General features: G+C 41.4%; 1 protein-coding gene across 1 annotated transcript; it reads right to left on the bottom strand.

The window, feature by feature from the left end:
* Positions 1 to 1,650: 1,650 nt before the first annotated feature.
* ndnfl (neuron-derived neurotrophic factor, like) lies at positions 1,651 to 10,339 on the bottom strand. Its single transcript, XM_029521846.1, has 3 exons — positions 10,161 to 10,339; positions 7,564 to 7,688; positions 1,651 to 3,101 (listed from the first exon to the last, which is right to left on the bottom strand). The coding sequence occupies exons 1-3, from the start codon at positions 10,337 to 10,339 to the stop codon at positions 1,651 to 1,653; spliced, it is 1,755 nt and encodes a 584-aa protein (XP_029377706.1).
* Positions 10,340 to 24,466: the final 14,127 nt, after the last annotated feature.

The raw sequence follows: 24,466 nt of genomic DNA, 5'->3' as shown, positions 1-24,466 counted from the left end.
TCTGTTGCCGCACATCCGTACGTACAGAGACGTGGTGACGTCACAGTCAAAGGCGCCGTCTCATTGGTTGCCAGGATCGGTGACGTCGTACTGTATAATGAGGACGTACTACGACAGATTTGATCTTTTAGATGTTTTAGATATAAAGTTGTTTTGATCATTTTCCTTAAAACGTGTTGATCATAGTTAGAACCATTTCAATTTCACGTTGTTCTAAAAGAACACCAATATTTGTTCATTTTCTTCTACAGCTGAAGAAATTTATATCGTGTAATGGTGCAACTTTCCCTGTGCTCTTATTTATCTTTCAAAACTTGTTTCAGGCTTTTAGACTAATTATTATCCTTAATTCTTGTATTTTTTAGTTTGACTGTCCAACTACTGTAATTCATCTCCTAATTTTTTATTAGATTCAATGGATCTTTTCTGTGATGTTTTGGCCCAAATGTCTACGTATCTATAAAGGCAATCCTATTTATTCCCATTATTATTAGTTCTTACTGTTATTTAAATCCATCCTTCATCTTAAATCCATGCTTTACTGAACTTTGGGTATCACCTCACAATGGAATTATAGTCATATGTATTTCCTTTGTTGTTTAACTGATGTAAATTAACCATCGACATTACATTATAAGAAATCTATAGTCAAGGTAGTGCCTGTAATGGTGTCTGCAGTAAAATCTGATCGGCCCTATGGGAACTTTCTTGCTACTTTATGGGTATAAATAAGTAACTACATTCCAGCCTGAGGGCAGTTCTGTCTTTAGGAAAAAAATAATAATCTGAGACGGCAGGTTTATTTCAAGCTACATCATTCATATTGTCTTGAAGAATATTAATATAAGTAGTATTTCAACCTGAATCTATCCAACTCAGCCGCATTAGTGACCAGAAATGGCACTGAACTGCACAAGGCCTTATCTATCACAGTAAATGTGGAAGCTAAGACAGTTCAGTTGGCATACATCACTGAGTCATGAACATACAGATACCTTAGTATTTATTGGTGTGTTCGAAGCAGCACAGGAATACATCAAAGACAATGAGGCAAGTCACTAAGTATTTTTCACTGCTTCATGCAAAAGCAGAACACAACAATACACATTGAATTTCAACTCAGCATCTGTAAATTGCATCCCTCTCTGTTTATAAGCCTGTACAATATGGAGCACAGATATACACTGCAAACCCTGCTGTCTCAGATGTTATGCAATTATTGCCCCATCTGTTTCTGTTGCCTTTTTGGCACAGTCTGTGTGTTGTTTTTTGTTTTTTTTTTTATTTTGTATTGACTTTCTGTCATCACAAACTTCGTCAGTTCTTTGTACTCAGACACTAAATAAGCACTTGGACAATTGGAACATCATTATTATGATCAACAATGAAAAATAAACTGACAAAAGCACAAGAGTAGTGTTGTAAATGTTTTGAACTTTTGCTGGTGTGCAGATCCTTCTCATGTCCACTTGCATTAATAGTGCAAGTAGAGTATAACCATTGCTCCTTAAGGGAAGTTTTCTTAGTTATGAAAACAGTCTCTCCTCAACAGTCAAATGGCTTCGTTCTCATGGTCAGTCTTTTCAGCGTGTCCATGGTATTTTGCCCTAAACAGGGACAGTCTGAAAACCTCCTGCAGGGGGCAGCAGCTCAGCATTCCTTTCTGGTCTTCACCATCTTGCTGGCATACTTGATAGGGATCCCCCAGCGTCTCATTAGATAGACATCAAACACATAGGCCATCCCGGGCTCCAGGCCCCCAATCACAGCCGTAGTGACGGCCCGTCGAGGATTCAGCTCCTGGAAATACTTACAGAGAACCCTCTCGGTGTCAGAGCGGGACTCTGGTCCCAGACAGGGTGAAGTTAGAGCTGATATTCCCCCAGCCTCTGCTTCACGGTCTCCCAGCTTTCTACGGTACACACAGTACAGGCTTCTTTCTTCTGTGCCCATCCAGGCCAATGTCACACTGTTGCAACCACGCAACCGGTTGAAAGATTTTATCTGCAGGGTAGAAGGCAGAGATGGGACTCCTCTGCGGTGGTAGGCTGACGAGGTCTGCATTTTGACTGAAGCCGTCAGACCTCCGGACAGAGCTCGATCTGTAACAGCGGGGATTTGGCTTGTGGTAGTTCCTTCTCTCTCTAAGTGAATGAGATAAGAAGGACTTCCCTGGAGCCAAATGTGTGATAAATCTCCCCCCACAGCCTGGGAGGTCAAAACCTGACCTTTGGTGGACACAGTGACCTTTACCTTTTCATCTCCACCACAGCTCTGCAAGGTGAGAAGACCACTCTGCTGCCAGCCCCGAGGGCGGAACGTGAAGAACTGCTCCGACTTAGAGCCTCTGTCGTGGAAGGTCACCCACCTCAGCTCCCCTTCTCTTAGTGTGGTGATCACTGGGCGAGCCTCTTCGTGTGTCCGAGCAAATGTACCCTTGTAGGCCATGCTGGTCCTGTTGAGCCTGTCCACCACAAACACGTCGAAGTAATACTGGGTGTCAGGCAGGAGCTCAGAGACAGTGCAAACACTCTCTGTCCCCTGGCACACACACTGGAGATTGGAATATTCATCAGTGAAAGAAGAAGTTGGTCTCTGGGGTTCAGGAAAAGTGTCCCACTGCTGCCACCACCACTCTTTCAAAATTGGCCACGCCGTCACTCTTCTTTTCCTCTCTGTCTTTTCATTCCTCTGGTCCTTCTCTTTCCTCATGCTCTCTCGGGCAGCACAAAGGCTGGGGTAGTTTTTCTGAGTGTTAACAAGGACACAGTAGTCGTAACTTTTTTGTGTGGGTGGGAGGCTGGTTATGGAGGCACTGGGTGGCCAGCTGAGGGTGACACTTGTCATGCCTACACCCAATGTGTGAACCCGAGGGTCAGCTGGAAGCAAAGGAAAGGTGCCCGATGGCCCCAAACCTTCATGAAGGTACACTGTAGCCCTGGTGTTTCGATGTTTGGAGTGCAGCCGGAGGATGTAGATCGAAGCGTGCAGATTGGAGGGACCTTGATAGGTGTCCATTGTATTGCCAGCGAAGCTGTGTACTTTCTCTTCAGTCCCAGGACCTTGCCACCACACCTCAGGCATGCTCTTTTTGGTGCTCCCTGTGACAAAGGAGATAAAATTTAAAAGCATCTTCAAACTAAATGAATTTGTCATTGTCACATCAGTCAAAACTGCATTATTACTTCATTTGGATGTTTGATCTTCACTGTGCACATTCACGCTCAGAGTTTGGCACTAGAAGGCTGTTTCCATATTCATCCACAGACAGGAAAGTCTCTGTTTTCAGATTAAAAGTAAATAACAAGTACATTGCACTAACACTGAGAATGAACTTTCCACCAAAGCAGGAGATAAACAATATCCACTCTTTAAACTTTTGAAAGGAAAATATTTCCATATTTGATTAGGGCTGTGCCAAAAACACTGATTCATATAAGAATCGCAATTCTTATTTACTCATTTACTCATTTACTACGATTCAGAATCAATTTAAAATGTCCCAAATTTGATAAATAAATAAATAAATAAAACAAATCCGCAGGCTGTCTGCCGGAAACTACAATAATGGAGGAAAGAGAAATTGAAACGGCCCCACCTCTTTGAAGGCAAAGATTTGGACTAATTTTGGTTTTTACCCAGAGTTTTTGGTTTTCCTCCCTTTTTATTTTTTCTCGAATTCCGTTTTAAATTTTCCCATATTCATTTTTTCTCCCCCAGTTTTTAATTTTTGAGAATTCCATTTTTAGCATTTTATGCAAATGTAAACTCTCAAAACAGTGTTTTTAGTAATGAAATATAGACAATTTCTTCAGTTATAACTGAAAAATGTAATGCTTCCACATATTTAAGCAAAAACACAACAATAAAACAATGAAACATACGTCCCACAACTTTGGTGGAAATATCAAATGCACTGTAAACTTTTTAATTTCTTCTGTCCCCATGCTCTTTGGTTTTCCACCAGTTACTGACATCTCCATTGAAGTACATGATAGTCAACCTCTTTGTGTTAAGCTCAGTGAGTGACTCTCATTTGACTTAGCACTCACGCGGCAGCTTCACTGGTGGGGGGCGTGCATTATTAGTGACCCCCTCTGAGAATTTGTATGTATGAATGTATTACATACATTCCTTTTTATTCTGGAAAAAAAGAAAAAGAAAAAAAATACCGGGGTCCAGTGTCTCGTCTCGTCTCGTCTCTACTCTCTGCAGGGGTCCGATTTCTGGTCTGGTCTAGTCTCTGGGGAGATACGGTCTCTGGTCTAGTCTGGTCTGGTCCGGTCTAGGAGCTGGGGGGGTCGCCGTTCCTTGCTGTAGCCCAGTCCGTTACTCGTCACCAATTAACCTAGACATGTTCAGGTGCCCACACTGGGAATTGAACCACGTACCCTACGCTCAAGTCACCTCATTTATTCATTTATTCGTGCATTATTGGTGACCCCCCTCGGAGCATTTTCCTCTTCCTTTTTATAAAAAAAACAAAAAACAAAAAACAAAAACGTGTTTATTCCGTGTTTATGATGAATTCCGTTGTTCCGTGACTGCAGATTTTTATAGGGCCTTATTTATCGAATGCCCGGGAAGACGGAGCTTTAAATGAGCTTCACAGTGTGTAAGGTTTGCAAAATGAGGAACCCATGTTTAACTGCACTATTTTTTAAGAGACACTTTTATTTTTGTTACTTAAGAAATATGTGATATTGCTTTTACGCAACAGTTCCATCTAAGCATGGATAAATGTTTCAAACTTAATAAATGTGAAAAAGACACTCATGTCTCCCTTTGCCATTCTGCCTTGCAAAGCAGACTGGAGTAGATCATGAGGATCCTTTGCACACCTACATGTTGAAGCAGAAATCATTATGAATCAAATCATAGCCCCCAAAAATCAGAATCGAATCGAATTGTGAAATAGTTTTAGATAGATTTCCATCGATACTATTGATGCTTTTAAAAACGTGCAAATGTTTTGAAATAACTTTGGAAGGTGTCCTGAATAATATAAGAAAAGAAGTAATCAGTCTATACCAGACTTTAAATTGCTTTTCTTAAAAGAGCACTTTGGCATTTTGGGACAATAACACGTATATTTTCTTGCCAAGAATTTGATGAGAAGATCAACACCACACGTATATCTGTAGCAACAGAGCCAGCAGGCTATTTGTTTAGTTTAGCAAAAACGAGTGGGATTCTTGTAGTCACCATGAGGTTGCCAGGCTTCTTGTGGACAACAACCCTCTTTCCTAGAAATTATGTTTACACAGTGTCATTGGGAAAACAGTAGTTTATGAGTGTAATTTATGGGAGATATATTTTACAGGGAAGTATATACCATTTGTGCCATCACCACAGTGTCCAGAGCAATCTGTGACTTCTATTAAACATATTGATATAGTACCAAACTTTTTCCCAATAATACTGTGGTGCTACATTTATTAGCAGTCAAAAAACCTGTGGAAAAAAGACTAACATCTGGCCTTTGTTAGAAATTGACAAAAAGGTGCAGTTGGAATTCCCACACCGGTCAGACTTTCACAAATCTGGCTTCAGACGTTCAGAACGTCTTGGTAACTGCACTAATTTCAGCACTTTTCATGCTTGTATGTTTAAGAATGAAAGAAGAAAGGACATGAGAAGAATTAAGTGTTACTGAACTCACAAGATTTCTTCTAAACTGCTTTAAGCTTTTGCACAAAAGCTCTTTTGAAGCTTTAGAGATGTTGGTAGGAGCATGCTTTTTTAAAACTTTGGACTGAGCCACGCTAACTGTTTCCCCATACCTCCAGTCTTTGTGCTAAGGTAAGCTAATGTTAGCCCGACGTAAGCTGCACGGTTTTACAGCCATAAGAGATATATCTGTCTTGAGCTTCAACTTTAGGAAGAAAGCAAAATGTCAAACTGTTCTTTGTGAAAATCCTGAGTTGTGCCCTGGTTCAGAACTAAGCCAGCAGCCATAGACGGAACTACAGAGCTTCAAGCTACATCAGAAGAAAACATTTTTGCCACATTTGTACCGAATGATCTCTGAAAGTTGAATTGTCTTTATGCAGCCAAAATACCTCATCGTGTGTTTACATCTAACGCCCATGTTTCGTTCCACAGAATAATGGGTAAAATCTTTTACTAGAGCTACAAAATCCTTATACTATTGTGTGGGTTTGTGGTATGTGAACAAAATTGTGCACAAGTGACAAACCGTATTTCAGTTTCACAATTTGTGGATTGAAGGACACATAAACAAATTTCATGAAGCACTAAACAAGCAACAATCAGAGCACAGAGCACACCAAACTCGGTCATAATGGAAATACTGATAAATGAACAGTTAAATAAATAAAATGTCAACAACCTCTTCACAAAGCATTTGCTACTATTGTCATTCATACTTAAAGTGTTTTCATTCTGAAGAGCACACTCTTCACTTGAATGATGTGACTGGCAAATAAACACAAAAAAACCTGTCACTGTTCATCTGTCCTCCAAATGAGAAATTGCTGCTCAAATGAGACCAAATGTTTCAGAATCAAAGTGAATAATTCACGCTTGCTATGGGGACCCATGAGCTCAGGGTCTGAATGATTTATGTGTCATTTTAGAACTTCATAATTTAATTTTTCCAAGTAGAGGAACTTGTTCAATCAGGAAAAGGGATCATGGCAGCTGAGCTTTACTTTACTTCACTGACTTAAGTTTTAAACCATAAAGTAATTTTGCTGTGTGGTTTATATAATCCTCTGAGTTTATTTAGAATTAGGTTTGTTTACTAAGCACAAAATTCTGCAGTCAAGGAGCAAAGTTTTATTTTAATGTTTATCCAATATCTGAATCAAGAGTTGGCAGTCATTTTTGCTCTGTGTGGGGTGTCATTTATGAGATTTTAAAATTTAAGTCCTCATCCAACATTTATGACAACCAGGTATGATAGAGTAAACTGCCCATGTCCTTTTCCAGAAATGGTGGATGGAATTTAGAAAAAAATAAAAAAATAAATAAAAAAATATATATATACAGCTTTTGTGCCTGCTTTGAACTTGAATGGATACAAAGTCCTGATAAGAATATGTGGAGTAAAACTAACATTTTCCTTATCTGCCTGAGAATTTCTGATAAAGACATTTGCCTTTCTAAATGCGGGGATCTCAGCTGATATGACTGTCTGATATGATTATTTTATTGGTCTATAAATGTGATAAAGGAGCAGTGGTAAAATAAATCTATGACCTCCAGGCTGCAAACATTCAAAGTCAAACAAATAATGCAAAAACTACAAAAAATAAAAATAAAAATAAAAATAAATCCCTCTTTGTCTTGAAATAGTTTGATCATCCTTACTATGACATTTACTGAACTTCTGGCAATAAAGCTGTTCCCGCAAGTAAATCCTCTTCTGCTATTGCAAAGTTAAGTCAGATTAGTGTGTTTGCTCTCCTTTAATTCCCTTTCTGCGATGTAATGGTGATAATATCTTACTGATTGTCTTAACTTAGCCAAATGCATTAATGAGCTTGAGGGTAAACTGGGTTTCTGAAGGAGCAGGTTGCGGCCTTTTGGCCAACTCACACTGCGCGCTCTTAAGGGGTTTGTCCTTCAGGGTGCGGGCCGCCAAGCTCCATTCGATGGGGAGCTCACAGGGCCTAACAGTCACCGACATCACCGGAGCCTTCTTCCTCAGTGTGAAGTATAATCTGCAGAAAAATACCAGAGATAACCACAAGAAACTGTTTGATTCCTCACTGGGAATGTCAAAATGATAACATCATGTTTCCATTCAGCTGCAAGGTGATGGATGAGAAGACAAGATATCTTCCGGTGCATACTTTGCAGCATTCTTTCATTTTGTTGGATGGTTCGCAGATATAGCGGGGCTGGTTATAGGTTTCTTTCCCAAAGCCTGGCAATTTCAACGTTTCAAACATGTGCCAAATGCTGTCTGTCCATTTGCCTTTATGCTGATCTGTCATTTGACAGCAGATCTTGAGAGGTGACCTGGGAATCAGATGATAAGGCTGCATTGACATCTGCCTGCTTGCTGTAATTGTCTGGGACTGTCCTTAGCATAGAAAGCATTATGTCCCTTACTGTGAAGTGATTAGAGTCGCATAATCACTGTTCTTTAACTTTGAAGTCAATGTTAAGCTGTTCACAACCAGAAAGAGGTCCAGATAGACCACGTCTGTCATTTTTAAGCTAAACTGTTAATTTGTAAAATGTCATTTCTTCAAAGTTAATTGCCCTTCAAGAAAAATTAATTAAGTACATGTGTATTAGTTAATAAATATTTCTCTTCTTCCATAAACACCATCATTCATGATTCTGTGCAGATGGTGGTTGTTTCCAAACAGATGTGGAGGACTGTCATTCTCAAGGGCGCTTTGTGGCTTATTTAATACAGTGATTAATATCTGAATCAGTGTTTTCTCTCCATTATTTGCCACATGGTTCTGCATGACTACACTGGTGGACAGACTGCAGCACACAGGGAGATTGCATTTTGCAAATTTCAGCCACCAGTTTCAGAAAGGAAGCACTGGCACCACTGTGTTAGGTCCAGGCCAAATGGGCCTCACTTCCACTGACTCTCTGCAGTGGAGCTGGAATCAGCCACTGCCTCCAAAAAGGTGGTTAGGGGACTGCAAGTGGATTGTTACCAAAGGGGCTGGTAAGGAAGATCTGATGTTCAGGCCTCAAGATTTATTCATCAGTCTTCAATGAACTGCAAATGAGGAGAAGTTTTTCCCATTTCAGCGTGAAGGAGCCATGTGTTGTGTTGAGTTTTAAAAACTTATGGACTTTAGCACCACAAGTGAGTTTGTTTCAGAAGCAAACTGTTGGTTGGATGGTTTCTCCTCGCTCCAGCCTCCTGCACATAAAGCTTGGCAGATTTTTTTCTCTTTTATTTCACGTTTTCATTTCATGGCAGCTGGTCAGACTGAGCATTACATTTTGGTAATTATTCAGGATTAGCCGTACTCAAGAGTAGTTCCCAAAGTTTTTGTATGTCAAACTCGCATGAATCTGTCAGATGATTATCATCCATCACCTTCCTATTATGTTCAAGGTTTCTAATCAGGTTGCTATTTAACATGACAACTTATTGATTATTTCTGCATCTGGTTATCTGTCTAACAGTTTTCATGCTGTAAATTACAGTCAGGAGTAAACAAGGTATACATTTACTCACGACTGAGTGCTAAAGTGTGACTTTGAAGTAGTTTCTGTTTTCTGCTGAATGAATTGTTAATTGATCAAAAAGCCAAATATTCTGACAGGGTCTGCATTTTATTTTGGATTTTGTGTACTGTGATGCTGCTGTTAGTTTGGCTTCCTGTTTTTTTCTGCCACCGTGATTGCTGTCTCTGCCCTAATGTGCATCACCTGTGTCGTGCTGCCGTCTGTATTTAACTCAGTCTCATTCCTCTTTCTTTGCCAGGTTGTGTCTGCTACCTGTGTGTACATGTTGGCCTTCGTTCTTTATGTTGATTGCCTCCTGAGTCAGACTGCTTTTGGTCATTTCTGACTGTTCCCTGCTTGCTTTATCTGCCTGATTCAATCATTCATCCATTTTCTACTGTGTATGCGTTTCCGGTTCACGGGGGATGCTGGAGCCATTCCCGGCTCACGTTGTGGTCTGCCTGATCTTGCCTGTCTTTTAAGTATTTGACCATTTTGCTACCTCCTGGACTAAAGATATTTATTTGTGGACTTCTGCCTCACTTCTCCTTCTTGTTCCTTCCTCACTTTCCATTCCTTCACATCTCGTATTTTTTACTTTGTTGTTGTTGTTTTTTTTTTTCTTGCCTTTAATTAATATTTTTTCAAATAAAAAGCTAGTTATGATGTATCATAATTGATGATGAATTAAGAATTTATTGAGCCTGTGGGAAAATTCACAAACTTCAAGCAATTCAAATTAGGTCCATCTCTACCAGCTGAAAAACCGAAGTAATCTATACAAGAATATGTGTGTGTGTTATTTTCCAAATATTATTCCAAAATATTTCCTAATTATAACTCACTTAACTACACAGTAAATTCCTTGATAAAATCATCAGTAGTTTTAGCAATTGTTTACACCACTATTTTTAATTGGTGGGGGCCCTAATGACAACTGGAAGCTGACATAAATATGTATTGCTCCACACACTCTGTAAACCTACCTGCGGGTTCGTCCTTTGGTTAGAGTAACAGAGGTGATCTTTCCTTCTGGTAGCCACATAGTGGGGCGAAGTGGCACCTCATTCTCAGGTGCCACAGCTGAGTGCACCTGGGGCCACGCTGAGCCACAAAGCAGCGCCAGAGCTGCACTGAAACACCAGGACAGGGAGAATAGTGCCATCGTGTTCTTCCTTCCTGTCTCCTTCACTCTTTGACTTTCCTCAGTCACCACCACGTCTTGGATGTCTCCCAGGCTCTGTAGACACATGGTGGAAAGGTCACGAACATCAATCAGAGCTCATCAGCCATGCACACACACGCACACACACAGTAAATGCACTCAAACACATAGTTAAATATCTATATTACCATTCACACAGACACTAAAGAGCTGTAGCAGCTGATTATTCATTGATACGAAGAAACATCCTATCCTATTCAGACAGAATTATTCATGCAGGCGAAAAGAAATTGCCATGCTATATTACTCTGGGATGTGTGTGTAGCACAGCTTGACACTCACTGTAAAAAATCACCCATCGCACCACTTTTCAAAGTGTGAAGTGGGTTGCTAATATAACTCTGAAGTCAATGCCTTTACATCTGCATTTCTATTTTTAGATGGGGAGTTCAAATGGGTCTGTTCTCCAAATATCTTTCATCATGGGCATTAACGCCATTTTATCAGGAGAAATGGGTGCCATACTGATGTGGAGCGATGAACACAAACAACACCTGGAGCTGCTCTGATGCAGTCAAATCCAATCAGCATACTTAAATGCAATGCCCAACAAGCGGGACAGATTTTTCTGTGTCCCTCTTTCATCCTGTCCTTTGTTTTACTTCCTTCACACTCTATTAGCATGTCCTTTCTTTTCTCACGCATGCACTTACATGTGGGTGTGCCACCATGTGTGTGGTTGTGATTTAATGATAGTAGACTGAATAACTACAGGTCTGTTCTTCTTTCTCCCCAGAGAAAACACATTTGTTCAAAGTCACAGTCTTCACAAACACACTCCCCGCTTGCCTCTAACAAGGTGTATTGTGTCAGTGCTGTGCCCTATAGATCAGATGACAATCACAGTGGAACCATGGAGGCGTCTACAGAAGGTACATCTGAGTCTTTTGGGCCCCGGGACGCTCTGAGATCCAAACTCACAAACCGTTGCACAGCTACAAAGTCACACAGAGGCGTCTGCTCATTATCGTTGCACAGAAAGAGGCGAGTGAACGACCCATAAAGCTTTAACTGAGAGACATGCAGCGGAAGAGAGGCAGATTGAAATAGGGGGGAGGGAGGGAGTGAGAAGGGGAAGGGGAGGCTGAGGAAGGGAGGGCTGTGGAAATGGAGAGCAAGAAGAGGAGGATGTTGGATCCTAGAGTAATTAGAGGGAAGGGAAGAAGAGAAGAAGGAGCAGAAGAGAGCTGCAATGGGAGAAAAAAAGACATTGCCATGCAAAAAGATTGAATTTGTTTCTTTATTTCAGGCAGACACATGAAGCTGATTGGTGTTTACTTTATCAACTGTGTCAAACGGTCTCTAATGTGCCACATATTATCCAGACAGACTTTTTTACCCCACACTGACATACCAAACTTGGTAAAGACGAAGAAACAAAAAAAGCTTGGCGGACGTGTTTCTTCAAAATGCACCCGCAGATTAAATATGCATACAGCTCCTCAGCAAATTATGACCAATTGAATTTTCATAAGGCAAAAAAAGACTGTCTTACAGAGATAGGGAGCTTAGTGATTTTAACTACTGCCCTCAATAAATAAATAAATACTCAACCCCCTTTAAACACAGAAGCTCATGACTTTGACGGTCCGGTCACTCTGTGACTTCTTTTATTTCTTCTTCTTCTTTCAGACGGGTTTCCGCTGTCTGTTGTGTTTATAACTGACTGTGTTTGTTCTGGATACTGTTTGGGTATTAATTAAGAATGTTTAAACCCGACAGTACTTCTTTTTGTTTCTCTCTCTGCTCTTCTTTTTATGTCTGCTTTTCTGTCTGCTTCCTTTGCCCCCTTAGAAGTTGATTCAATATCAGTTTCAGAGGGACAGGTCGAGTGCTCTGTGCTATCTGTTCACACATTGTTTGAGCTATCTTCTATCTCCCTGTGCTCTGGCAGGACCATCTGCCTTCTGTTATCTGTGGGCAGGGACATATTAAATGGCACGGGGTGGTCCCTGCAGGATCTATTGTCCCCCCAAACTACTGTGGGCAAAGAACTGGCTTGAGGTTCTTGGTGGGGGTTGACGAGACGATGGCATGGCAACATGCGATGGCCGTGGAACTTGATAGGATTATACGGCTGATTTTTCACCACGCTGCATGTATATTCCAAGATATTAGCCATTCCCCCGACTTCCTTACTTTCTGTGTCCCTTTTGTGTCCTATTCTTCTCCCGGACACTTTCACACTATGTCATGTCCTTTCCAGGTACATACTTTATGCCTGCTCTTTCCACTGCAGTCGTACTTTTCTAAAGACCGAATTTCCGGTTTTCAGAGACACAATACAGACACAGTGAACAATAGGACAAACACTGAACAGATACGATGGATAAACACAGTCATCAAACATGCAAAAATGAGGCACTGCCAAGATGAATGCCCTCCTGCAACAAATAAAAAGTGTGCATTTGTCTTGGCTGTTTAAAACCCTCCAGAGACGAACACACACTCTCTCATTCAAAAAGAACTGATCCAAAGAAACAAGTTGCTGACTTACACATCCTGTTGAAATTTGAGATGCTGACACACACGCACACACATGCTCTGCAAGGAAAACAAGCATGCATGCATCCCCCTTACCTTCTCTCAGTGCACGCTCTCCCTCTCCGGTGCAGGGAGTGAGGGATGGGATCAAATGAGAGAGGGAGTGAGGATGAAGGAGGAGGAGAGGGGGATGAGAGCTGGTTGCGAAGAGAGGAGGAGCGACAGCAGGTTGTTGTCGGGTGTTTCACTGACTCCGTCTCCCATGAGCTACTGCTCTCTCCTGACTTCAGGAAGTGTCTCTTCAGGGCTCAGGTGTCCCTTTAGGGCTGTCCCAGCTGTTGTGTGCCCTGCTGTGGTGCAAGGGTTCCCTGTCTTTCCCCTCACTCTTTCTCCCCAGGCTCTCTCCTCACTTCACATCTGGAGGCTCGTCCTATGTCGTCCACTGTATGAATGCCACCTGGTCAGTGAAGCCTTTCTCAACTCTTCTCTTCTCTTGCTGTGCCTTGTCTTCTCTTCCCTTCTCTTCTCTTCTGGTCTGGCCTCTGTTGTCACTCTTCCTCTGCCTCCTCGTCCTGCTAGTTCCCTCTGTTTACCTCCTTAGGTAGTGAACAGAGCTCACTTGCAATTCAAATGGGCTCATGTGCGATTGTGTGTTTTCTGTATATGAATGTGCAATCTGAGAGTGAGGGAGCAAGTGGGGGAGTGCGATGGGGGTGATGGTGAGTTTGCTGAATGTGGGTGGTGATGGGCGAGAGAGAGGGAGAGAGAGAGAGATGGGACTAAGAAAGAGAGCGAGTGTTAAGGGGATGCGTTGTAGAAGTTAAATACATTAACCATTCTCGGGCTGAGCTGACAAGATCTGTCTGAGGAGAAGGCTCCTGACAGCACGCCAGAGGTTACACTGCCTTTGTTCCCTTATTGTGCGATCAATCAGGTGTGTAGAAAGTGCCCTGAAAAGTGCCTTTTCATCCATGTAATGGATTTATGTGCTTACATGGTATAAAACAATGAAATCAAAAACTATAAAGACTAACGCTGGACTGTTGACGTGTTTTTAATTGTTGATGTGTTGTTCAATGATTTACGAAGCAAAATATTTGATTCGTTTTTTTATTCTTTGCATATTTATAAAATGACATAACTGTGTTTACTGTTTCTACAAAGTTCAAATGACCTTTTTCAGCAGGAAGTGAGTTAGGCCAGCAGCTTAACAAAGCCAACCATCTGTAGCCTAATATTTACTGTGCAGACAAGTCCACAGCTCCCAGAAACCAAATAAACATATTTATAAACACATATAAACTTTCCATGTGCGCCTTTATTTTATGAGTTCAGTCTTGGTGACGTTAGGGGAAAATGGTGCTATGATCAGTGAATCCTTCTTCCCACGGAGTTGAAATTAAAAATATGCATGTCACCATGAAAAGTGTGCAAATCTGCAAATCATTGTGACAGGGACCATTTATGAAGTCTGTGTACAGGGCAGCCATACTGAAGGCTGTGTGTCCTACACCTATAGGTCAATAGTAGATCTCAGATGATTTGGGGTGCATTCATATCAGTGCCTCTCCAAACCCCACCCAGCCTCATCTCCACACAATGGTGGGCCTCATGTACCGTGCTCTCTCTCCTCAGCTCTTTAATCAGTATCATCAGGAGAAGAAGAAGGAGGCCCGCCACATTGTGTGCTAAGTCCCCCTTTTCCATTCTGTGATGGGGTCTTTCCTTACTCATTCACCAGGTACTTCAGTGTAGGGCTATATAGGTCGCTCTGAATGGGACCCACTCCACCCAGAGGGAATATTGTCTGTACACAGGCTAAAACCCGAGAGACCCAATGTCTCTCCCTTCCTCTCTGTCTCCGCCTGCCTGCAACATCACTTCAAAGAAGAATAACAAATGTGGCACATGAGAGTTATAAATAAATATATCACTTTGGTGGCCACAACTGGTCTTTTTTTTTTTTCTTTTTGGAGTGAGGACCCTTTGCAGGAGCTGGACTCTCTTTCAAAGGCACCAGTCTTCCTCTCTGTATCCCTCTCCATTTGCTGGCCCACTTTACAGTCCCTAAGAAGTTCTGAAAGTCGGCAGTCTGGCAGAGAAGGATATGGCGGCTGCTTTTGAAGATTGAATGGTGATTAACCTTCCAGAGATTATTGCGCAAATGCAACTTTATGTTTGAGCTGCGTTGTGATGACTTTTATGTTTTTGTTTTTTTGGGTGGGTGTGGGGATTGATTTGAAAATGACATTGCAGTTTATTTTTCTAACATCTGTCGGACATCTGTCCGACCTGGAGATGATGCACTAGCTTGAGTGTCACATCCTAACAAGATCGGTCACGCACACACACACACACACACACACACACACATATATATTCTCTCTCTGTTTTTCTGCCACCGTAACTGGCCTGAATATGTTGTTTGATCCCACATCCCACCCAAACACCCACCCACCCAAGCCGCTCCTTGTGTCGCTCTTTAATAATTTAACTTTATACAGTCACTGGACAAACTCTATCCCCTGAGAATACGACAGAAAGTAAGAGTAAAAATTTCTTTGGCATAACTGCATGAAAAGAAGCTTCGAAACCGGCCTTTTCCTCCATTATTGATGTGTGCTTACAAGCCATGCATAATGCAGAGGGCTGTCTTTACGACAACCATGTATTAAATATCATGTTCTTGGGTCAGGGGGTCCTGGGCTCTGTGCTTTAAATGTCACAGTTAGCTGTTTTGTTTTTTTTTTTGGCTTTTACTAGCCTTCGTGGACAGCAGTGAAAGAAAAAAGGCTTGATAGTGACGGAAAGCAATAGAGGGAGATTGACAGAGAGATGAGACAAAATGGGGGGGACACAAGGGAGCGAGAGTGTGCTCGCTGACAACGGGTTAACAGGAATCTTTATTTTTAACAACATGTCATCACCAGCCGCCCATCTGCTCCTGTGCTATCAGAGACCCTTGGGAGAGTGTGTAAATATGTGAGAGGATAGAAAGAGTTAGATGCAAGCAAGCCATCACAGATCAGATCACTGATCAGTACCTAAAGGAAGAGGAGGGGAGAGGACGCGGATGGAGAGGTGGGTGGCATGCAGATATCGCTCTCCCTAACATCAAATGGGGTGAGACAGGAGGGGTTGAGGACAGTAAGAGCGTAGGTGAGCATTGTGACATTGTGTAGTAGCATTATGTGGATCAATCTACATTTGTCCTCTCTGTGTTTGGATGGGGGGATGGAAGGAGGTGGAGGCAGTGGTCCAGAGGTAATGAAAGGGAATCTATTAACACAGACGTGGGGGGGTGGGGGGTGGAGGAAACACAAAGAAAGAACAGCGTTGAAGAAGAGGAGGAGGTGTTTATGCTATGCCGGACCTCCAGGGCTGGCCCCAACAACTTATTTTTTTTCCCCCCACCGGATTAAAGGAACAGTCCCCAGGGAGTAAGGGAGCAGTTGAGGAGATGTATTTCAGTGGAGGTAGACGGTGTGGGGGTTGGGTGGACTTTGTGCTCAGTGAGACAGGACCAACAGCGAGCCGTTCCGCAGGTCACTCATCATTACCAAATACACTTTCTTTTCAATTGAGTAAAGTTAATCTCTCCGCTTTTATTCTTTCTTCATGTCTGTTTCTCCCTTTTCCTCGCCAGTTTGCAGCTTGTTTTTCACTGTGTATGCCAAGGCTGCCGCCGTCCACTGGTCCACTTCAGTTTACAAAAAGTTTTGAGTGAATTTTCTTGTTTTGATACATATATATATATATATATATATATATATATATATATATATATGTGTGTGTGTGTGTGTGTGTGTGTGTGTACACATAGCCCAGCATGAAGAAGCAGTTGTCGTCAGCCCTTGCTGTCTGCAACGAATCAGCATCTCATAGTGAGTAATGAAAATTTGTCTTCTTCTTCTCAGAGTCTTTCTTTCTCTCCCGCTCAGCCTTCAGGCAGGGCAAACACGCAGGCTAATTAGTCCAGAGAAACCAATCATACTGAAGAACCCATCCTGGGCCACACACACAAACACACACACATCTTCCTATTGATTGCATAGCTCCAAAACAAACCCAAAACAGAGACAAAAACGATGCAACAAGAGTGTTTGGTGCATCATATGTTGGTCCTTGCCTACAGAAATCAGCAAGCTTATATCGTGCGAGTTTTTTCTGACCTTGACAGAGGTCAGGTGTGTCCGATACTCTCCATCTTCCCCCATGATGCTATTTACAAGGCTGACCATAAAGGAAGTGTTTTGCCTTTTTTCTTGCGAATTGGCTTCTCCTCAGTTACTCTTACCTTCTCAGGCATCCTTTCCCCTTCTCACTCTCCATTCTCGGTCTTTCCCTCATTTCTGATCCATTTTTCATGCATTACTCCATTACTCTGAACTCCCATTTACAGTGCATTACCTCCTTCCGTCTTTCACAAACACACTTTGGACGTCTCTGTTTCCTTCAGTCACTTTGCTCGTTCCTTTCCTCCCTCTCTCTCCCAGTGCATTATGACAGTTTCTTCTGCTTCTCCCCCCTCACCCTCTTTATTATCTCTTTGTCTCTTCTCTGGTCACGTCATCTTGTGATAAATGCTTCTTTTCCCTTTAACTTTAACCAATCATTATCTGCAGATTGCGCTGTCTGTCTACACCCCTGTTGTTGCCCCCTTTAATTTGGTTATTCAAAAGCAAATTGGGATTTAATACTCTCTATAGTCGCTGCTCTTTTACAACGCAAATGTACAAATGTCAGCAGATGAAATTACACTGCCGGTCAGTTTCTCATGACATTTATTTGGTCCACACATGAATGCACAGACAAACAGCAGACTTCGAAAATGAATCATATAATATATTATTATATTAATCCAAAATGACACTCCTGAGTGACCGGAGTGCAGAGATATTGTCAGACTGCTCTTTGTTATTTAAAATTTTTTTTGTCTGCACTTGTCGATGTAGTTTAACACCAGAACGCGTGTCAACTTTTTATAGGATTGACGCATTCTTAGTCTAAACTATAACTATAACTAAATATTTTATTATTTCATTATTATTTTATTATTTCAGTGCATGCATATGACCATCACCAGACCTCCCTGGAAGCTAGTTTGTGATCTTCATTGAGTGAAATGACATTTGTGTGGCAGGGAGGGCAGTGCTACACCTCAGTGATTACAGGGGGGAGTGAAGGATGGAGAAGATGCAGAAGGACGGCCAGGGGAAGGGAAGCAGGTGGTGCTGGTAGGAACTGGTGGAGCGAAGGATGCTGTGCTTTTCCCGTCACCTCACTCAGGATTAGGATTAGGATTAGGATTATTTCTGTGTTGACCTCTGGAGAGATGGGAGTCCAGATAGGTGAAGGTCTCCCAACAGGGGAGCCGAGTCAAAGATAGGAGACATAGTGATCGATTGAAAGAGCTGCTCAGTCCATTTTTGGCAGGACTCATCAATTCTTCATGATATGACCCAACAGGAGCTTGCAAGTGACACCACACACGCATGTAGGCATTCCCTAAATATGAGTGAGACCATCACCAGAGCCCAGAGTTGGTTCAGGGGCCCAGGTTTGCTGGGCCCGCCACCCTGTGTGCAGGAGCTACCACAGACACACAGAACGCTGCAGCTCTGAACCGGTCAAGCCAGCACATATAGGAGTGGCACAGGAGGGCACCAACTGCTTTTTGATTCAGGAAAGTGAGATTATGTCGTCATGGTCGTCCTTGTGTTACAGGTTTTTCGTTTTGATTGTATGACACTGCTCCAGAATCCACATTCGCTGTTGTGGAAAAAAAAAAGAAAGTTTGGGATGGCTTGTATACTTGAGACATGGATTAGACATGTTTTGTTTTTTTCAACACACGTTGTTTAAATGTTTCAATTTCAAAACATCTTACACTCTACTATAAAGCTTCTCATCCAAATTTAAATATCTAATGGTAAAAATAAATAACGAAATTAATAAAATAATGAACACAAATGTTTAAATGTAAATGCAAATCAGTCTGAATTCTCATCTTTTACTATTTACATAATAAATTTCAAAAGCCTAACTTCCAGAATGTATTTTTAGGGTTCACAAATTCAGGCAGTGAGTTAATGCCCCCAGTGCTTAAAAGGTTTATAAAGTCTTTTTAATATTGTGGATGTGGATCTAAAATTCAATTCCTTCTCAGTGTTTTTACATGAGCTTACACAGTAGAACAAGGCTTCACAGTGACCCATCAGACAGGATGTCTCACCTTCCTGTTCCTGTTACGTTCACCTGACCAGCAAACACAGCACAGTATAATGCACAATGACCTCTCCACGTGGCACTGGCAGACAGCGTAGCGATTACAGGAACAGATGCATTTTTCCATACTCTCATGAATCCTTTCACTCGTTGCATGTGCACACAACCTTGCAAAGGCAATATGACAAAATATGCAGACATATCCGTAGGTACAGAAAAAACAACTCCACTGGGGATCTTCAACCGCGATTGTCTTTCATTTCACCCTGCTGTATTATCTCTGAAGGGTACTCCGCCAATTTGTGTTAATCCATGGGCAGCGGGAGACTCAGTGGGTAATAAACATTATCATTGCTGGGAATGGGTTGACATTGACACAGCCAGCCCAAGTCCCACGAAACCTGTCACTGCACACGAACAGGGAAATGGGAGCTTGGGTTGAAGGAGGGATGTTAGCAAGGGGAAGACATGGAGGAGTGCAGAAATGAGAGAAGAGTGAATGTGAAGAAGGGATTGACAGAGAGGGATCCTGAGGATAAATCTATTTGTGGGAAAGATGAAAGGGAAGTCGGAAGCACAGAAGGGGAAAAGAAGTGCTTCAACATGGACGAGGAGAATGATGATAAAGAGATGGTGTGGTCATATGATGGGAAGGGAGGAGGACACAGGAAGCAAGGATTGGCATGGTGGATGAATGAATAGATATCATGCAGAGAGAACAGCATGATGGGAGGTGCAGCACGGTCACAGAGCGGGGGCGAAATGCATCGCAGTGTGACATTTGTAACCCTCGTTGTTTCAATAATCAGCTGAAAAATAATATGTTGCCATAGGCAAAAGGTTCACATCGGCGTTAACACTGTCTTTATCTTTCACCACATAGTCACCTTCTGTGGTAAGTAAGCTCTTACCAAATAAGCCACACATCTTTTTAATAATAATCAGGGGCCATTAGTAAATATGCAGGAATGATATAATGGTGTTTGTATGTATCTGTGTTTTTTTTTTAATTGCCAGCACTGAACACATTCATATTTGAGTCAACTAAATGAATCATCATATAATTTCTGCTACCTGACAGCTAAAATCTTGGAAGCAGCTGCTGGAGTTGGGACTGACTGAACGAATGCTGAGGCACAGTACTCCAGCAGCACCATCTTGTAACCCAACCTCCTCAGCTCCCTGTGGCTCAACTTGCCATCTTTATTCTCATCCAAAAAGAAAAACCTTTCCTAAAGAGATAGAAGAGGAGATGAAAGTGACGCTGGAGGCTGGAGGTTCACTTTTTCTTTCATCCCTGTAACGATAAGTTAAACAGATATACACTGCTGGCAAAGATGGCCACACAAACCTGAGGACATATTTCCATTGAGTTTTCTACATACACCATCCATCCAATCTGTCCATCTTCTACCGCTTTTCCGTTTCCGGGTCGCGGACATATACTATGAATCCTAATAAGTCCAAACTGGAATTTTCATATGCGATTCTGACATAAATGCCTGGTCAATCATATCAATGAATGGACTGTTATGAAATTTCATCTGGACTTTTAAGTCCCCTGAGAAATAATATTTTTGGCAAGTTTTCATACAGCACCATCATCTGGTAATGTTTTGATTCATGATAAGTACTTGCAAAAGTTGTAACATCCCCATTGGTCTCAGCTCCAATTTGTTTTTGAAATCTTTGTGGCGTACCTTCAGCATGTTAGCATTTCCATTTTGAACATGCTAGTACGGTTGCTAATTCTTTGTTTGGCATTTTACAGCACCGAGTTCAGATTTGCCAATGTTGTGCAGAAAAAGTCATCACCCTAAAATAGTGAGTATTATTTTTCCTATCATCACAGTAAAGCATTGCTTGTCGTTTAATTTATCTGAGGTGAGGAGGTCAAGGTCACTGGTGGGAGGATATTAAGTTATGCTTCCATTCACCATTCCATTATTGAATAATTTAGTGAATATTGACCAAACCCTATTTATACATGGTATTCTTGAAAGCCACGATCTCATTCTGGATGACCACACCAGGAGCAATACAAGAACTTGCCACTTATGGTAAGTTGTTAACATCGATTTCTCTCCAGACAGTCCATGAAGCACAGTTTGTATACTAGCACAGTGATGGTGTCTGGTGTCAAAAACAACTTTATGTTCAGTGTTAAGTTCCACTGAAAGTGAAAGTGATCCTTTATGTTTTTTATTTCTGTCTCCAGTTTCTTTCTTTGCATCACATATAACTGAGGTCATCATGGATCATAAATCAGGTTTACCACTCTGCAACGCATCATCATCATCTCTCCTTAGCTGTAGGTTAATGGTGTCTGCCTGACATCTCAGCTATCTGTGCCGGTTGGCTCAGATAGATACACAAGGTGCATAGGATTCCCTGATACGACTCAGGAGCAGAAACCAGTACATCAGGTGATGTGGAAATTGGCCTAACCCCTACTCAGGACATTTGTTCTTTGGCACTGATTAAAAAAAATAGCAGAACTAACTTGGAAAACTCTCGTGCAGGGGCTAAATTTGTGTGTAATATCTAATGCTGTGTGTGCTTACCCAGACAGGGTCCTGAGTGATCGTCCCTTTCTGCAGACTTCTTTCTGCAGCAAACGTTCATTCCCAGAGGTTTTCCCCAGAACACTGAACACTGGTGCCCTCTGTCTGATCGCAGGAACCAGTGCACACACACAAAAGCATCCATGGAAGTGGATCTTATCGTTTCCTCAACACAATTAAATAAACAGCTGAAGTTTATGATTTCACAACACAACATATTTTTATTCATTTATTTTACTCACAAATCCACATGCAGTGAATATCTCCATAGTGGTTAAAAAAAAAGAAAAGACATGACTGCAGGACAACATGATTTTGAAAAGCAAACCAACAACTGATTAGTTTGAACTAGAAACCACCCCACAGGCTCCTCACTAAGTGAAACTGATCTGTCAGGCTACCAGCTGCACGAAAAGCATCCACATCCTCTGGACCTCCAAACAGTGCTGTGACCAACTGAGCTGCATGGTCAAATTTATTAGTTTTCTAATACCAATATTTGTTGAAACCCTTAAACTGCACTTACTTTATTTCAGGTATTTAAAAGATATATTTGAACTTGTAAACATATCATTTTTTCCTTTGGATTTATTTTAACTTCTTGTTTGTTTTTTGCTCCTCAAACCATTGGGTTGGGACCTGAACAAAGTTTCTTACACCTTTTGAGTCTTTCCTTTGAAAATCAGATATTCGCTCGGCTAACTGAAGCTCAGTGCCCTCAAAGACCCAAAACCATTTGATCAGACACTTACCCACTTTATGTGTTTTCGGTCTTTGAGCCTTCATTTGGTTGTTGGATTTTAAAATTCACTGAGACTCATAAATATTGAACTTCAGAACTTCAAAGTAGTCCTCTCACATGTAGAGCTATTTAGCTAAGGACTGACTCTTCTGAGAGCTCTTCCCCCTGAATGCTGTAGGAAATATTGGGAATAGTCTTTATCAGGTCACAGAAGACATGTTTAAAGGCTTCATAACAACAGAACTGTATAGAATTTGGAGGTTGAGGGTTTGATCTTTCTGTAACTTGTACTTTCCCGTCCTGTTCCCAAAAGAAAGAAACAAATACTTAAGTAGTAGAGCAAGCTTGGCTGGTGAGAGGTAAGAGAGTATTTGGTAGCTTTAGAGCTGTGGTTTTGATGCCTACGAGATATACTGAATTTTTAAATCCAATGTTTAACACATAGTGAAAATCTATATAACCTAGAAATGGAGCTTCAGTGTCTCTGTTCAAAAAGCAGAGGGGAACTGAAGACTACACTAGAGATTTGAGGTTCTAGGTTTGATCCTCAAGCTTTGCATTAAATTTTCAGGTTCAGCACAATTAGCGGCTAATGATCTGAGCAAACAGAACACAGTTTCAGAGGATTTCTCAGATGATTTGAGCATGTGAGCCCAATCCTTCTGAGGCTTTGTGAATTTTGAAGTCCAATAGCTCAAAGACAAGACTGAGAAGTGCTCAAAAAGGGACACTTCCAGTGAGAATGGATTTGAACCCTGCTCTTTATCTGTACAAGAATCATTACAACCAATGTCATGCAGAGGTCATGGTCTGCAGAGAGATATTAGCAGCTGGGTATGTCATGGAAAACTACGAAGGGCTAATATTTTGTGTTTTTCTTTGCAATTATGAATAAGTTGTAACTTGCTTCATTACATGCAGTGAGGCTTTTTATTAATCATTAAATAATGTCTACATTCTGAAGTGAGTGTCTTGTGAATCAACAATGAAAATGAAATACAAAAACTACAAAATCAGCAAAATAACCTTGTAAAATGCCAGGAGCATAAAACACCTTTCATGTCTATTATCCTTTATCAAAGTTTATAACCAATTAGTTTCTAGATTAAATATATATTCAGCATTGCTGTTCATAAATCCACATTAGAATATGAGAGCACAAGCCTTTTTGTGGACTGCCAAGTTAAAGACAGAAGCCACAAAGTCAGACTCAACGTGGCTGTACAAGTGTGATCAGACATAAGACAAAGGTTAAGCTCAGGTTCATTTTTGAGACTCCACTCGAATCCACTCGGATAAAAGTGGGAAACAAAATTTTTCTGCAGGAGAAAAATCATATCAGTGGTTCCTACCAACTAAAGCAAATAGTGTGTAAGCTGGAAAAAGACAAACCATACCATTACGTTTGAGGTAAAACATCAGCAATATAGTGCTGGAGAATCAATTTAATGAATCAAGCTCTGAAAATGGATACATTGTTTTCCCCTTCTCCTTCTCTTCTTTCCTCTGTGATGTCATTTACGCACTATTAACTCTACTTCCAGTTATTCTCATAATGTAGCAAGAAACGGTGCACCTCATCGGGTTACAAGAAAACAATAATTTTCCATCACAGAGGAATTAGAGGGTTGAATTACTCATTATTAATTAAACAGGGAGGTCATTTAGCGTTCTTATAAGTAAGTTGGTGCAACCTTGTCAATTTCTATCCCCATGACTGCTGAAGAAAAAAAAAAAACTCTTACCAGGGCCTCTGTTACCTACTTTTTCTCTTGTTATTCCCTTGTAGCCTTACTTCCTTATATCCAGATACCCGCTTCTCTCCATCTCACTTTGTTCTGCCAGGCTGTATTGTTTGTGCAGCCTTTCTCTGCAGCCCGTACTTTTTTCTTCTCATTTGATTCATCTATTTTTTTGCATGCTTGCCGTATCTTATCCCTCCCCTCTGCATTTCCTTGTCTGTCTGACTTTCACTCCCTCACATTAGCTCCCTGCTGATTACAGAGAGCACAGGTATTTGAAGTCAGAGTAAGTTTAAGACATTGTGTC

Source organism: Echeneis naucrates, chromosome 15 (genome assembly GCF_900963305.1).
Source record: "Echeneis naucrates chromosome 15, fEcheNa1.1, whole genome shotgun sequence".
Lineage (NCBI taxonomy): Eukaryota > Metazoa > Chordata > Actinopteri > Carangiformes > Echeneidae > Echeneis > Echeneis naucrates.
The sequence above is the reverse complement of the archived record's forward strand: the minus strand, read 5'-3'. Positions and strand labels throughout refer to the sequence as shown.

Bases quoted from the DNA above. Each gene is read 5' to 3' on its own strand.
- ndnfl (XM_029521846.1), bottom strand. From the start codon at position 10,339: ATGGCACTATTCTCCCTGTCCTGGTGTTTCAGTGCAGCTCTGGCGCTG. The intron at 7,689-10,160 runs GTAGGTTTACAG...ATTTTTCTGCAG, and splicing joins ACCAAAGGACGAACCCGCAG to ATTATACTTCACACTGAGGA. The intron at 3,102-7,563 runs GTGAGTTGGCCA...CCTTTGTCACAG, and splicing joins ACCCCTTAAGAGCGCGCAGT to GGAGCACCAAAAAGAGCATG.